The sequence below is a fragment of the Cygnus olor genome, chromosome 3 (assembly GCF_009769625.2).
Source record: "Cygnus olor isolate bCygOlo1 chromosome 3, bCygOlo1.pri.v2, whole genome shotgun sequence".
NCBI classification, from domain to species: Eukaryota; Metazoa; Chordata; class Aves; order Anseriformes; family Anatidae; genus Cygnus; species Cygnus olor.
Genome location: NC_049171.1, coordinates 109,007,887 through 109,022,137, shown reverse-complemented (window position 1 = coordinate 109,022,137; position 14,251 = coordinate 109,007,887). Strand labels below are relative to the sequence as shown.

Here is a 14,251-nt window from a genome sequence, read left to right as displayed (position 1 = left end):
CAGATATCTTCACTGCTCCATGCAGGTGGTGACTCCTGGCCTTGACCAGCCTGGTAGCCCTGGTGGGTTCTCTCCATCCGCCCGGCTGCTGCATACTCATCCTGTGGGGAGCTGCCTGCAGACACCAAGAGCTGGGACAGGCTGAAGCCGAGCTCAGAAACAAGCTCCTTGTTGCATCTGTTCAAATAAGGCTTTAGAAGAACCTGGTTTTCATTGATTGCAGGATGAGATGGGTCTAAACCAGCAGTCTCCACCCCTGGGCTTGTGGTGGGGTGTTAAGTTCCCTCCTCTCCTCCTTCCCGTGCATCTGGGGTGTGCAAGGCAGCCCAGAGCCAGCCAGTTCCCCCCAGATTATCTGAGGGATGGTGTCAGATGCCCAAGGCTGCTCCCCCCAGGTCTGAAAGATTAGACTGGAAGTTTTCCGGGTGGGAGATGTCCCAGGGCTGAGGTCAGGGACAGAAATGTAATGTCTGTTATACAATCCGCTGTTAAATAATCGTCCGGGGCCGCTGTGCCTGCCAGGTGGCTGCAGCTGGCAGCGGAGCTGCCTGGAAAACAGGCTGTGCTTTGCGGGACTGCCGTACCCCGGGCAAGAAGCAGGAAAAGCAGTTACATGCTTTGGGGCATCCCACGATCAGGCCCATCCTTGCTGCTGCCCTGGGGTTCCCTGTTGCCAGGTGCTTTTTGATGAGGGGCGCACCAGGCTCACAACGCCACGACCTCTTTGCAAACCCAGCGTCGCGATGTTTGCAGCAGGGAGCTGCTCTCTGCATCTCATAAAGCTGTGGTGAAGCAAAAGCTGGGGCTGGGGCCACCCGACACAAACCTCTCTGGGTGGGGATGAGCCCCCCCACGCACTGCTTACCAGCACGCAGGGGCTGGGCCACTGTCACACTCTCAAGTCACCAATTTTGGGCACTGCTGCCCACCTGGGACTGGCTAAACAGCCCTGTACAAATGATTTCAAAGATGCTGCAGAACAAAATAGCTGAAAAAGGCACGTGGAGGACACCGGGAACCCTGTAGGAAGGGCTAGGGATGATCCATGTTGGCCGCAAACAAGCAGTGTCTTGAGGGAGCTGTGACGATTTGTTCTAGAAAATGGAGGCCGAGTCCAGGGAGAGGCTGGGCTGGTGGCACAGGGAAAGCTCCCAGAGCAAAGCTGGGGAGTGGCCGTGCCATGCTGTGAGCCCGTGCCTTGCTGCCTTGAGGCTGCCTTCCTCTAGCACGCATTTACAGCTAGTTAGCCTATTTTTGCCTATTTTCTTCCTCATAAGGATATTTGGCAGGTGGCTGTGAGGGTGAGGGAGAGCAGCTCAACACGAGCGCAACAAACTGGCGCAGGGCAGGGTGAGTTCTTGTTGTTTTCAGCTCAGAGGGTAGATGGGAAATGGAGACAGTGGGGGGATGACTGGATGGCACGAAGGAAGCCCGAGTTATCCCTCACTTGTGTTGTGCCCCCCAAATCCTGCACTGACAGGCACAGAACAGCGTCGGGGTGGTGGAGGAATGATGCTCCAAGCTTCTTGGTTTTGCCTGTTCCTGCTCTGCCTCTCCCTGCACCAAGGTCCAGAAGATTCAACCATGCTGAGAACTGGCCCAGGAACCAGAGGCCAAAGCTGATGTGGGAGCAGTTGGGCTGGGGCCGATGCCAAGCACCCCTCACCTGGAGTGACAGCCAGGTGGCAGCCCCGGTGCCTCTCTCTTCCCACAGCACTGCTCACAAAGCAGACGGGAGTCATAAGCTGGGTTCCCTGCGGTCCCTTCTGCTCCGTCCCGGAGGCTGCTGTGGGGCAGATCACTCGTGCCACACACACAGCTCACCTGCCCCGACAGCAGGCTGCCCTGCTTTTCCTTTACGGTGCACTCCTCACCGCCCAAGTGCCGCAAAGCTGTGGCACGTTGTGTGCTCATCTGTCTCTGCTGGCAGGTTCTTCGGTGCCCAGTTTCTTGTGATCCAGGGAGGCGTTCTGGCTTAACACAGCTATTTTGCTGTTTAATCCTGCTTGCTTTTCTTTTAACACCTTTCCAAATGTTTTAAGCTATCCTTTGTGGTGCTCATCCACTGTTTAAGCTGAGATCAAATGATTGTAACTTAATCCTGGGATCTCCAATGAATTCGAGTTTGGGCAGCTAACCCTCTACTACAGCCAGGCTGCATTTACCCGGGGTGGGGAGAATCAGGTAAGGAGTAAAATGCCTTCTCTCTTTATTTCTCTCTTTCTCCCAAGCTAACGTTACTTATCTGCTCAAAATAGATGACATCCCCCTGACTATTATTTCCAAATCTTCCTATGTTTTTTTCCTGTGATAAGCCATTGGAGCCTTCTTTTGTCAAACTACCTCAATGTGATGAAAGCCGCTGTTACACTGGCCTTTTGTGGCTGACCTGGTGCACAGAGCGAGGACAGCGCCTGAGTCCATTTTACTTCTGGAAAAGTTGTCTTCCTGGAGGACCCAGACACACTCTCAAAGAGCAGTCCCCAGCAAAAAAACTTGTACTGTGCTCTTCTGCGAGGACACGTGCACTTTGGTGGTGTTGGAGCAAGCCAGCGGGCAGGACTGGGGCCCATAGGTACCAGCCCCTGTGACTGTGCCTTGCCCATGCTCTGCCCTCCCCACTCTCTCCTGCGTTACAGAGGAGTTTTGGGGCAGGACAACCTCTGCGTCAGACTGGCGTAAAGCCAAAGGCAACAGGACCTTGCTCTCACCCCATCCTCTGGGTACTGCTAAAACTCGACTGCCTGTTTCATTGCAATTGCCCACGGCCGTAGTGCAGGCCCCCTGCTCAGGTACATTGAAATGGGCTTGGAGAAAGACTAAACGCCATTTTCTAGAGGGTAAACTAGTTTTTACTGAGAGTAAATTCGATCTACTTAAATTCACATGTTAATCCAGGTGGATTTAAGCAGCACATTCTGCTTTGTGTCCTAGGCTTGGCCTAGGTTGGCCTGAAGCTGGAAATGCAGATGGCGGAGCTGTCTGGTGCTTCACGTCTAGACTCAGCCCCGGGCTTTGATTTGATGCCAGAGGTTGAATCCAGGCAGTTTCATCGCTGTGTTAAGGATTGTGCCCCACATCCAAGCCTGGCTCAGGGCAGAACGTGGGAGCCAGCCCTTTGCCCTCCTAATCCCACGGTGCTGGTGGAAGAAGCTCTGATCCCCAGAGACCCAGGCGCTGCCACCACGGGGTCTCACACAAGCTCCTGCTGATGACTACCCCATCTTTGAGGCTTGGGCTTTGCTACCTGTGTCCTTGGTGAGGCAGCCTATGATAGCCCAAATCTTCTCCCACTCGGGGGAGAAGCCAGGTGCGGCAGGGTGGGCTGTGGCTGAGCTGCACCTCAGCTTTTTTTGTGCCGTGGGAACTCACAGCAGAATCCCTCTTTTAAGCAAAACTCATCTCTCCCGTAGCTAGTCTGGACCTGCACTGGAAGAAACCATGTGAAACCCTGGGAATGAACCACCCGCCTCCTTGTGGGACCTGTAAATCTCGCCCAGCAGAGCACCAGTCACGTAGCTGTGAAGGATGCAAATAAACTCTGCTGTGTAATTAGCACCCTTTGTACACCGGGGCAATCATATTCAGTCCTGCAAACAACCGGGAGCCAGGTCTGTCTGCACAGGGCTCAATGCAAAATACCCTCCCCCGGTGTAAAGCTGCACCGCTTTACCCAAATCAGTACAACCCAGTGGTGCTTTGCCCTGGAGAGGAGGAGTTAGCTTGTGATGTGAAAGATCAGGTAAGCTCCAAGGGCAGCACACTAAGTAATCTGTCTCACTGCACTACATTAAATAATAAAACGTCTACTCAGCATTTTTGCCAAACGAGACCCTAAATTGATGCTGATGCTCCTGCGATGGTGCAGTACTTTCCCTCATCCCCAACTGGCTCTGGTAACGTGACCTTTTTATGCTGAAAAAGCACCAGCAGCGTGGACTGAAGCATGGTATCGCCCATCGCGTAGCCACCACTGGGCTCTCCTTTTCTGGAGCCAAGTGCCTCGCTGTTTGTATCAGCAGAGCAGAACAGCTCCGTGCCCTGGGGGGAGGCCCTACTGGTTCAGTGATTATTTCTGTTTGATGGGCATTGCAGTGACAGCTGGAGCAATTCCTCTTTTTCTAGGACAAGAGGTTTGGGAGCTAGAGTCCAGGCACGTGGATAAGTCTTTGTGTTGGCTTTGCTGGGCCAAGGAGCCATTGGAAAGGCCACCAAAGCGACCTGAACCCCCAGGTACATAGAAAGGTCCAGGACAGGTGAAAAAAACCCAAACAAACAAAAAAACAAACCAGTTTAAAACTTTTGTGGAAAAACGTTTCATCATGCTGGCATTTGACCTGTGTGTACACACTCCCCACTCCCAGGCTAGTGTCACTGACCTGCACACAGGCAGGTCACAAACCTGCAGGCAGACACAGCCTCTGGGCAAGGCCAGGGGCAGCGCGCTGCCTGTAGGCAGAGACATCTCCTTTGGCAGTGGGCAGCCCGGGGGGTTGCAGGTGTGTTAGTGTTCTGTTAGCAGCACTGCACCTTCTGTAAGAGTCAGTATCGAGCCCAGGCTTTGGAGGTGGCCGCATCTCATTATGCTCTTGCATAACAGCGCGATGGAGATTGCGCCGGGTTTATACAGAGCCAAATGATAGGAGTTAGTTTGAGTAAATGTTTGCACATGAAAGCTTCAGCTGGTTAGAGATCTTCATTTCCACCAGCAGAAGTAAACCTCTTAGTTATTCAATCCTCTGAAAACTTCAATCACCCTGATAAGGGAAGACAAGGCAGGACAGAGGAGAAGACTTCCTCTCCGCTTGCACCTGCAGGGTTGCTACCACCCCAGAGAAAGGAGCAGAGCCTCCCTAAGCACTACCACGATGCAGAGCATTGCTCTGGAGCCTGCCCACTGCCCTTCCCCTGGCTGCGCCACAGCCCCTTGATTTAAACCCTTAATCCAGGGGAGGTTGTGCAATGACTCTCTCAGGCTGAGAATGGATTACGCCCCGCTTCAAAGGTGTTTGGCACTCAGCCTACAATCCCAGTTTTGTGTCGGGGGGGCAGTAAACTGGCTCAGCCCCTCGTGCGAAAGCACCTGCAGGCAATTCCTGCAGCTGGTGCCTAGCAACACGCTCTGAGCTGCTCTGACAACAGCTAAAATTCAACGTTATTTCATCCTCCCCAGAGGAGCAGCTCTTGAGTCATCACCGGGGGAGATGGGACGTGTCTCCCACTCAGCTTGCTATAAATGAGTGGTATGCGAGGGGCTGCTCTGTGTCTCTTGAGCACATGTGCTGCTGCCAGCTAAAACGGTGTCTCCTTTAAGCATGCAGGACAGCTGCAGGTTCAGGAGATTTGGTAAATTGTTTTTTCCTCCTCTTCCCAACTCCTGTTTTGTTCCCAACAGCCTCTCTGCTTCCTCAGAGCTCTCTGCAGGTAAGCTGCTTTGCCCAGGTAGGGGTGGTGTCCTGTATTTCTATGCTCACGCAGAGCTGAAGGTATCCAACCTGGTATGGATATGTGCTGAGCCCTACCTTGGCTTTGCCTGGGCAAACCTTAAGTCATGTGCTTGCTACACACCACAGCAAACACGCACGTAGCTACAAGCTCAGGGCTGTGCTGAGCACTCTCTGGTGACGTGACAAGTTTGAGATCACCTGTGTGATGTACACATCTGAGAGAGGTGCTTGTGGGGAGTGGTGAACATCAGTGTGGGGAAAAAAGAACAGGAAACCAAGCTTGTTTGTGGGGTTGGGGTCCTCACAAAGGTTGCGAGGCAAATGCCAGCCAGCCTGGGCAGGACCCAGCACAGCGTTTCTGCGTGTGGGCAGGGAGCAAGGTTTGCTACAGAGTCTTCTCTAGTCTGGGTGACTCTCAGTGGCAAAAGCAAGATGAGAGTCCTTGTGGGGTTTGTCCTAGCTCTGAGGGGCATGCTTTTGGCTCTGTGAGCAAGCCTGAGAGCTGGGTGGATTTCTCAATGGGAGACTGTTAGGAAATCTCAGGCTTGGCTGAGTGACGTGGCTGCCTCGGCGGTGTCTGGTCGGGTAGTAGCTCACCCCGGCTGCTCCCAGAGCTAGCAAAGAGATGTCTTATTGCTGAGGACAGGGGGCTTTGCCAGAAGAACTGCCTTTATCTCACTGCTGGCTGTCCCCAGCTTTCCCTGCAGCCCTGCACAGCTTGGAGGGAAGAGTGAGACTGGCCCTGTCGTTTGTTTGGACTCTACAGCCCTGAACAGATGAGGAGAGACACTGGTAAGTGCAGTACCTCTGGTAGAGGCCTCTCCAGCTCATCCCAGGACCCGCAGCCCTTCAGGATGGGAGACTGCTCTGTTCCCCAGCCCCGGTGTGGTATTCAGTGTGACTCAGGTGGGTGTTGGGCTCGCTGATTTGTTGTCCTGAAGGTCACATTAAACAAACCCAGTGGCATCACAAAGGTTAGAGACAGAGATAGAGGAGCGGTTTACACAGAAAAGTGTGAAAAATCTTAGTCTGATCCAGTATTTATTTTAGTGTCAAGTCAATGCTTGGCTTATGCAGTTCTAACACCAACTCTTTGCTAGCCTGCCTCAGAGGAAAGTGGCAAGCAGCTGGGAGCGTAGTGGAGATGGGGACCTTCGCAGCCAGGAGTTAATGTTTTGGGGGGAAAATCCTCAGCTCAGAAAACATCTCCTTTCTTCATGTGAACAGGACAGAATTAAGTTTGAGCCTTCTGACCTCTAACTTCTTGACTTCTGTTCTCACATTACAGCAGCAGCAAATCCTACTGCATGGGGTAGAAATCTATCTATCTGTACATGCAGTATTTCAAACGCTTATCCGTGTAAACAGTTCCAGACTTGATCAGAAATAAGGTTGTTTACTAACAACAGAACTGGAAAATTTATTTAGTGTTGTTTTCTTCCCAGCTCTTTAGTTTTCATACTGAGCTACTGAATCTTTACTTCATCATAGTTACTAGGGTTTCTGGCTTTCAATGTGTTTTCACCTCAAGGTATTTCCATTGCCTGATCTCCTATATATGCCTGAAATATTCCTGAATTCCTCCTTTCCTAAATTCCTAAAATAAGGAAAGTAGAGCGTGTGCTAGGTCCTTTCTGATGTCAAGGAAAGTTTTCCTGTTGACTTGGGATGAGGCTAGAAGGACGGGCAGTGACGCACTCACTTTTCATTGCGAGCTGCCGCAAATAAGCAGGGGTATTAAACTGCAAGAGGCCAATAGCAACATTTTTCTCTGCCCTTCTCTGCAAAGGGGTGGCATTCTGCTACTGTTTATGCTGACTTAAGTCTAGTGCAGTAAAATTCTTCTTGACAGTTTTACAGTATTGCATATTTTACTATTACAAGTGGAATAACTGAATGTATGATATTAGTTTGGCTGCTGTATCGTCCTGCAGTTATCTGCTGTGGTTATGCTGGCTCTTTTGGATGTTGAGGTCATTTAGGCAGGGACTGTCACCGAGTGGGATGGATCCCAACATTATGAAGGCCCAATGCCCTACCAGAAGAGGGATTTGGAGGAGGTTTAGAAAGAATTGTGGGGCCTCAACAAAGAGTGTGTTGGCTTTCGATCTGACTTTTCCTTCCACCTCCATTTAGGCCAAACTATTAAAACTTGTGTTTTCTGTCACTCGGAAGCTGTGCCTCAGGACTAAGGTGTGGTGTAACTCAGGACTTTCACAGAGAGGCAGCAGGTACGTGGCTGTGGCGAGCCAGCTTTCTGCAAAGCTGCTCCCACTTCACATTGACCAGCCAAAGAAGCCATGGTGTGACGGTCACTTAGACCGAGCAGGAGTGCTCAGGTCTTTAATAACAGGCCTAACACCCTTCTGTAGGGTTTCATTAATCTACAGGTACCTTAAAGGAGGCTGTAGCGAGGTAGGGGTTGGTCTATTCTCCCACGTGCCTGGTGACAGGATGAGGGGAAATGGGCTAAAGTTGCACCGGGGAGGTTTAGGTTGGATATTAGGAAGAACTTCTTTACCGAAAGGGTTGTTAGGCATTGGAATGGGCTGCCCAGGGAAGTGGTTGAGTCGCCATCCCTGGAGGTCTTTAAAAGACGTTTAGATGTAGAGCTTAGTGATATGGTTTAGTGGCGGACTTGTTAGCGTTAGGTCAGAGGTTGGACTCGGTGATCTTGGAGGTCTCTTCCAACCTAGATGCTTCTGTGATTCTGTAAAGGCTGCTGGGGCAGAGCCTGAGGGGACAGTACGTGGGAGTACTTCACGGCTGCCCCCTCACATCAGCGGGCGGCGCGCACCGCGCATGCGCCGCCGCCCCTCCCCGCCAGTCGGTGGTGCGGCGCTAGGACCCGGCGTGCCCGCGCCTTGAGCGCGCCGCCGGCGGCCGCGCGAGGTCTCGGCGGCGAAGCTCTGACGTCACGGCGAGTTAATTTTAAACCCGCACAAGATGGCGGCCAGGGACGCGGCGCGGCGCAGGGGTCCGGCCCGCCAACGGCCCGAGCCGGCAGGTAACGCGGCCCCCCCGCGGCGGCCCCGCCGGGCTGAGAGGCGCCCGGTAACGGCACCCGGCCGCCCCCACGGCTCCCGGTGGCGAGGCGCGGCGCGGGGCCGCGTCCCGGTCCCGTCGGCGGGGGGAGGCCCCGGGTTTTCTCTTCTCCCCCCCTCCTCAAAATGGCGGGGGCGGCGGCGGCGGGAGGGGGGCTCCGCTGCGCGGCGGGGGCGGCCGCGGTCCTCCGGTCCTCTCGTCGCTTGCCGGCGGCCGGTGACCTCGTTCCGTGCCGCTGGGGGAGCGGGGGCAGGCCCCGGGGAGCTGCTTTCCGCCGGGCCGCCTCCCTCGGTGCGGGGAAGGAGGCGGCGGGCAGGCTCCCCGCGGAGCTGGCACGGTGCTGGTGCCCGGAATGCAGTCTCCTGCGGCGGGGGGACGGCTCTCCGGCTGGGCGTCCGGCCGCGGGCGTGCTGGAGTTTGCACGGTGCCTCTATACAAGTTCATTTCTCCGGGATATCCTACCAGCATAGTTTAGACGCTTCAGGTTTATAACTGCATATGCATCTTTGCACAAGTTCGTTTCTCCAGGATATCCTACCGGGATAGCTCAAAAGCTTCGTCTTTACAACTATACCCACCATGCTCCCATTTTAAGGGGGACCCAGGGCTTGCAGAGATGCTACCGGTCTAAACGCCAATCCGAATTGCATCAGGTTTTAGTGTTGAACTGTTTTCACATCGCTGTACAACTCTTTAATTTGTTAGAGTGGTGGAACTGGGCATGGTTAAACAAAAGCTAGCAGATGCCATGTGGCGTTGTTGGTTTGAATTGCTTCATCTACGAGCCAGCTAGGAACTGGGAAGTCTAAGAGCGCTGTAAACTGGCAGGTGCAGAGCAGCTACTCTGCTGACTTTCTTATGGGGAGGAAAAGGCAAAAACTATTGAGCATGTGGAAATGGCTGAGTATGTTTGGCAGCACTGCAATTTTAATGACTTAAAACAGATTGAAACTGAGGGTATAATGCTTGAGTATTGGTTTCTTATTTTTCCTCCCTCCACTGTTAGTACTGCTTAATTTTCTTTGGTGGTTCTCTGTTCTCAGCAGTACGTGGTTTAATAATCTTAGATAAAGTGTTAGATTATTGCTTAACTTTCTCAGGGCCAGAGTAAGCACCAGAGCACACCTGTAATAAATGGCCTTCAAGGTAGCTATGTCATCATTAGTGATGGAAACAAGAGCATGTCACTATTAAGTTGCTTGGGTATTTTGGGCATGGAACAGCTTAATTGACAGGGTCTGCCTGTACAGCTATGGGTGATCTGTGCTTGCCTGCAGACGAGCTTTCTGTATAATGAAATAAAGGAGTGTGGTACACTGGAATAGTTGCAAGAAAAGGAATGTAACAGGAGAGGCTTATAACTTCTCTTGTACCATTACCAAGTGTTGCTTAACAGCTGTTCTGTTCCAGCTTACAGTAAAGTCACTAATGATGTTATAATCCCTTCTTAAATAATAGCCGCAGCTCTCCGGTGTTTCAACTGTAAATCTTTTGAAAGCAGGCAGAGGGGTTGCGGAAAGCTGGATTCTTCCCTTTTCATGTTGTTCCCTTGCTGGCAACTTAAAGACACTTCTAAAATGGTTCAAGTTAAGCTGTTCAGTGCTGGAACTATCCTGAAAGCATTCCTTTAAATATGGTGCCCTCTCCTTGTTCAGGAGGCCAGGCTGCTCTTGTTTGTGTCAGGTGGGCTGGAGTGCGTGAGCCAGATCTCATATGGGGGCTGATACTTCTCAGGAACTGTGTGGTGACTGTGGTTCCCGTGTTTCAGTTAAATATCCGTGATTAATATTTGCTTACTGACTAGACTAACGAAGTACTACTGACTGGAGCAAGATACAATGATACACGAGTGTCTCTGCTCTCTCCGTGTCCTAATAAGAATAGGAGTACTACCTCAAGCTGGCTAGACTGTGGATAAATGCAGGTGTGTTGGAGAGGAGGAGGGATGGGGATTTTTCTCTGCAATAGCAAAGCGCTTAGCTCTTGATGGCAGTGTCACAACCTCTCCAACTCTGAGGTTTGCCCAACTGTGATACCATGTAATGAGCAGACTGAAGTGCAGGTAAATGATTTCATGTTTTTGCTTTGGTAGTGAACCATGTCTTGGTGCGTTAGTCTTTTAGCACAAGTCAGATCACAGGTTTTATTTCAGCACTGTAACTTGTTTCAACTTTGTGCCTGTCATTAGTAGAATGTTGTACATCTCATCACAGCCTGTAAAAAGTTTTAACTGTTCCAAGGACATTCATAAGGAAAGCTGCCAAGTTTCACTTAAATCTGTCTTTCAGTAAAGTTTGAAGTTGTTTTTTGTTACTGCACTGTAGTTATAAACAAACCCCATCCTGGGGATGATTTTTGAGGTTCTGATATGGCAGTCATCTAATGGGAAGTTTTAAACTTCTAGGTTAGACTTGTTTCCTTGTTCTTGCTGTGTGCTGTGCCCACAATGGGATATTCAGCTTGCCAGTTTGAGTGCTGTTTTCCAACTTTTTGCTAAATCCTGTGTTAACATCTCAAACTTTCTACACTAATTGTTAGTGTTTCGAGGTTTTGTCTTTAATCTCAACTATGGAAAGTGAACAAGACACAAATATTTTATAGGTATCTGCATAGGCTTGCTGTGTTTGTCATTCATGAGCAACTAGAAATTTTCAGAAGTAATTACATGCGTTGGTTCTGAAGACTTTATTCTTACTGGAAAACGTGTGGGTCTATTTCTCAAAACACTTCTAGCAACCTGAACTTTAATGTTGAGCTGTCCAGGAGGAAAGATGAAAGCAGCTTTACTTATTTGCTGAAGGTTGTTCTTGACATTAAGAATATTAATTTATCCTAGAGCTGACTTGGACGTTGTAGTGCCGTAAAGTTGATTTACATCTGAATGTATTTGCAGGGTGGGGGTTTGTTACGAACGCCAGAACAAACATGTTTCATGAGCAAGTTTGAAATACATGTGAAAACATCACTAAGATTGATGTCTGCTACTTTGGTTAGCTGCAAAGAGATGATCGATATGAAATGAGTACTGTCTATTAGAGTAAGGACAGTAATCAAGTCATTACTATCAATGAATTAATATGTAATAGGAACTGATTTTCTCAGGGCATTGATGGCTAACTTGCCTGGCTTCTAACTTCTGTTTATATCAGAAAGATACTGATATATTTTGTGTAGTATTCATTTCCAGGAAAGCAAGATTCTGTGCGTACTGAAGATGTGTTTTGAAACACGTTCACTGTAAAAATCTGAGGAACTCAGAAGGTGTTTAAGCTTCTGAAGTCTTTTTTACTGTCCACTTAGCAAACTTGAAATGAAATCTGGGGAATTTGAAGATCTGTCTGCCTTCTCCCACTGGTAATTCTTGGTTGACTTGAAGGTTACGCCCATTATCACGCCCATTATCTTGTGTAGCTGTACAAACAAGTTGCTGTGAGGTGACCTAAAGCATAAAGTAATGCTGAGCAAGTAACTACCTGCTGGTGTCTGACTGGAGTTCTTACTCTGCAGCAAAGCAAGGAGCTTACCCTTACTTTCCCTTCTGGGAGGGAGCATATGCATGCCATTATAGCACCATGGATGGTAAGTTCACTTAATGAATTACCTCCGTAGCAGGTTGTTCATGTGCTTGCATATCCTGAAGCTATCCATTTGCTTTGCCTGGAGACAGCTACTGCAAACCCCTGCTACTACATGGGGTTGTTACTCCTTAAGGTAACAAGACTAGTTTGTTCCACATTCTGGTGTGAGAATAGTAGGTCTTAGTGCTTAGTATGATCTCTGAAGCTAAATAAGTCTTTTCTCCCTTTCCCATTAAGTAAACAGAGGAAAAAATAGCTATGCTAATTTTATATTGGTTACTAGCTGGCTCCTGTTAATGGCTGGAAGAACTTAAAGCAGAATAGTTGACACCAAAGATAGCATTACTGAGCCATGCAGCATCCAGGGTGGTCTGACAAATTCCCCGACTGAATGCAGGTAAATGAGTTATAGGATGACTTGGTGAATGCATGAGCAAGGCTAAGAGGCTAAAATAATGATGTGTTATTTTCTTAGCAAATATAATGCAAAAGAGAAGTTCATGTGAAAACGAAATGCAGAAATGATTCTTGAAAGGCTAACTTTGAGAAGTCTTTCACCCTGCTCTTCTCCGTCCTACAGGAATGGATAAGAACTGTCAAGGCTGTAAGAGTGCACGAAGTGCTTTTTGAGAAAGGACTCAGCTTACAGCTCAGTCACTGGGCCTCGGATTTACAGCTTGTATGCTGTATGAAGGGTATTCTGATACTCTTTTGCTAAGAGTGGAGATGTCTCGTTTATGTAGTTCATAGCTAACTTTTTCTTGTTCTAGTTGTATTTTGTTTTATTTTCAGTGTAGAGGATGAACTAATTGGTTGTATTTCTGGGCTCACATGACAGTGACTTTTGCATGGCAAGGTGGTTTTTTTTTTGGTGCTACTTAAGCCTTGGCAGGTTTCTCTTAGAAGAAATAGAAGCTAAAACCTGGAAGGTGGCAAAGTTGAAGACTTGAACTAATAAAATGTTGTACAGATTACAGGCATAGGCTTTAGAATATAATTATCAGTAAATTGATACTGGAAGGCAGAACTTGGTTTGGTCTTGTGCGAGTTGTTGTTTGAGTGAGATGAGAATCAGGTTCCAGTCTGTAGTTAGTGTCAGAGCATAATACAGTCATGTTGGATTTGTAAGTTTTTGTGGGTATTGGTAAAATATTTGAAGTGTCTCTTGAGCAATATGTTGTGTAATGATTCCAGGACAACAAGGCTTTTTTCTCCTTGGTTTGAAAATTGTATAGAATCCTGTTGGAGACTATATTAACTGCTTGTACTGATGTGTTAGGACTAATTCTCGTACATTGTGCGTGCTTGGAAAAGTTGTTCTCACCTCTTATCTTCTTGAACAGGATGGTACTGCTGAGTGGAAGAGTAAGTGTGGTTATTTTAACCATGTCTTTAAGCCCCATCCTGTGATACTACTGCCTGCAAACTTGTATGCTTTGTCCTATTTCCCTCCCTTCCTCAACCCTTTCTGCATTTTCAGCCCCTGAGGTAGGTGTAAGGGTCTTCTGGCTTTGGCTTATGGCTGCTTGTTTACCTTGATTCTGTGCTGGGATCTACGTGGGGAACCTTAAGTAACTGGGAGAAATGAATGTGTGTGTAAATCCTCTGCCTAATATGGAAGTCATTACTGTAGTGATTTCAGGAGAGGAGCATTCACTCAAAGCACTTGAACTGCTGGGCATGGAGGCAGCAGCTTGGCTTCCTTTACTGCTATTGCACAGACATAGAATAGCAGTGAAAATACTGGTGTAGAAAACAACGTTAAAGGTTCTCGATACAAGAAAAATCATTTCAGAAGTCATATTGATTTTAAGAGGAGTGTTTTCTTAAATGCTTTGTAGTTCTAAACTAATACCAAGGGATTGTTCTTGGTAATGACAGCAGTGTGACTCTAAACATGGGCTGAAAGCCGCCCTTGAGGCGGTTATCACATATCTTCCAAGCAACGAAGTCTTAAGCTTGTCATGGGAATACGGGCGGGAATGCAGCACAAAATACTTAAAAGGAAATGTTTCTAAACGCTACTGTGTCAGACTTCTTAGTACGGAAATTGTTTGGAAAAGTGCAGTAAGTAATGCTTTTGGGTGTTAGGGCACAGAACTGGGGTATTTTCTAGATCTAATAGTGCTGTAGAAATAAGTGGCTATTGGAAATCTATCATACATCCTGATCTGAGATTTA

General features: G+C 48.8%; 1 protein-coding gene across 14 annotated transcripts in view; it reads left to right on the top strand.

The window, feature by feature from the left end:
• ATL2 (atlastin GTPase 2) overlaps positions 1 to 14,251 on the top strand; it is a 59,319-nt gene that overhangs the window by 11,294 nt on the left and 33,774 nt on the right. For 2 of the 14 annotated variants that reach the window (XM_040551849.1, XM_040551850.1), the window contains exon 1: positions 8,298 to 8,454. The exons of 1 other annotated variant lie outside the window; for it this stretch is intronic. In XM_040551849.1, the coding sequence (XP_040407783.1) occupies positions 8,394 to 8,454 (61 nt within the window). In that variant the 5' untranslated portion in view covers positions 8,298 to 8,393. Of the gene's footprint in view, positions 1 to 5,195; positions 5,425 to 6,142; positions 6,354 to 8,272; positions 8,455 to 12,046; positions 12,072 to 14,251 lie in introns of those variants that run through there. 11 more of the 14 variants (XM_040551844.1, XM_040551846.1, XM_040551848.1 and 8 more) reach the window with 11 other exon arrangements.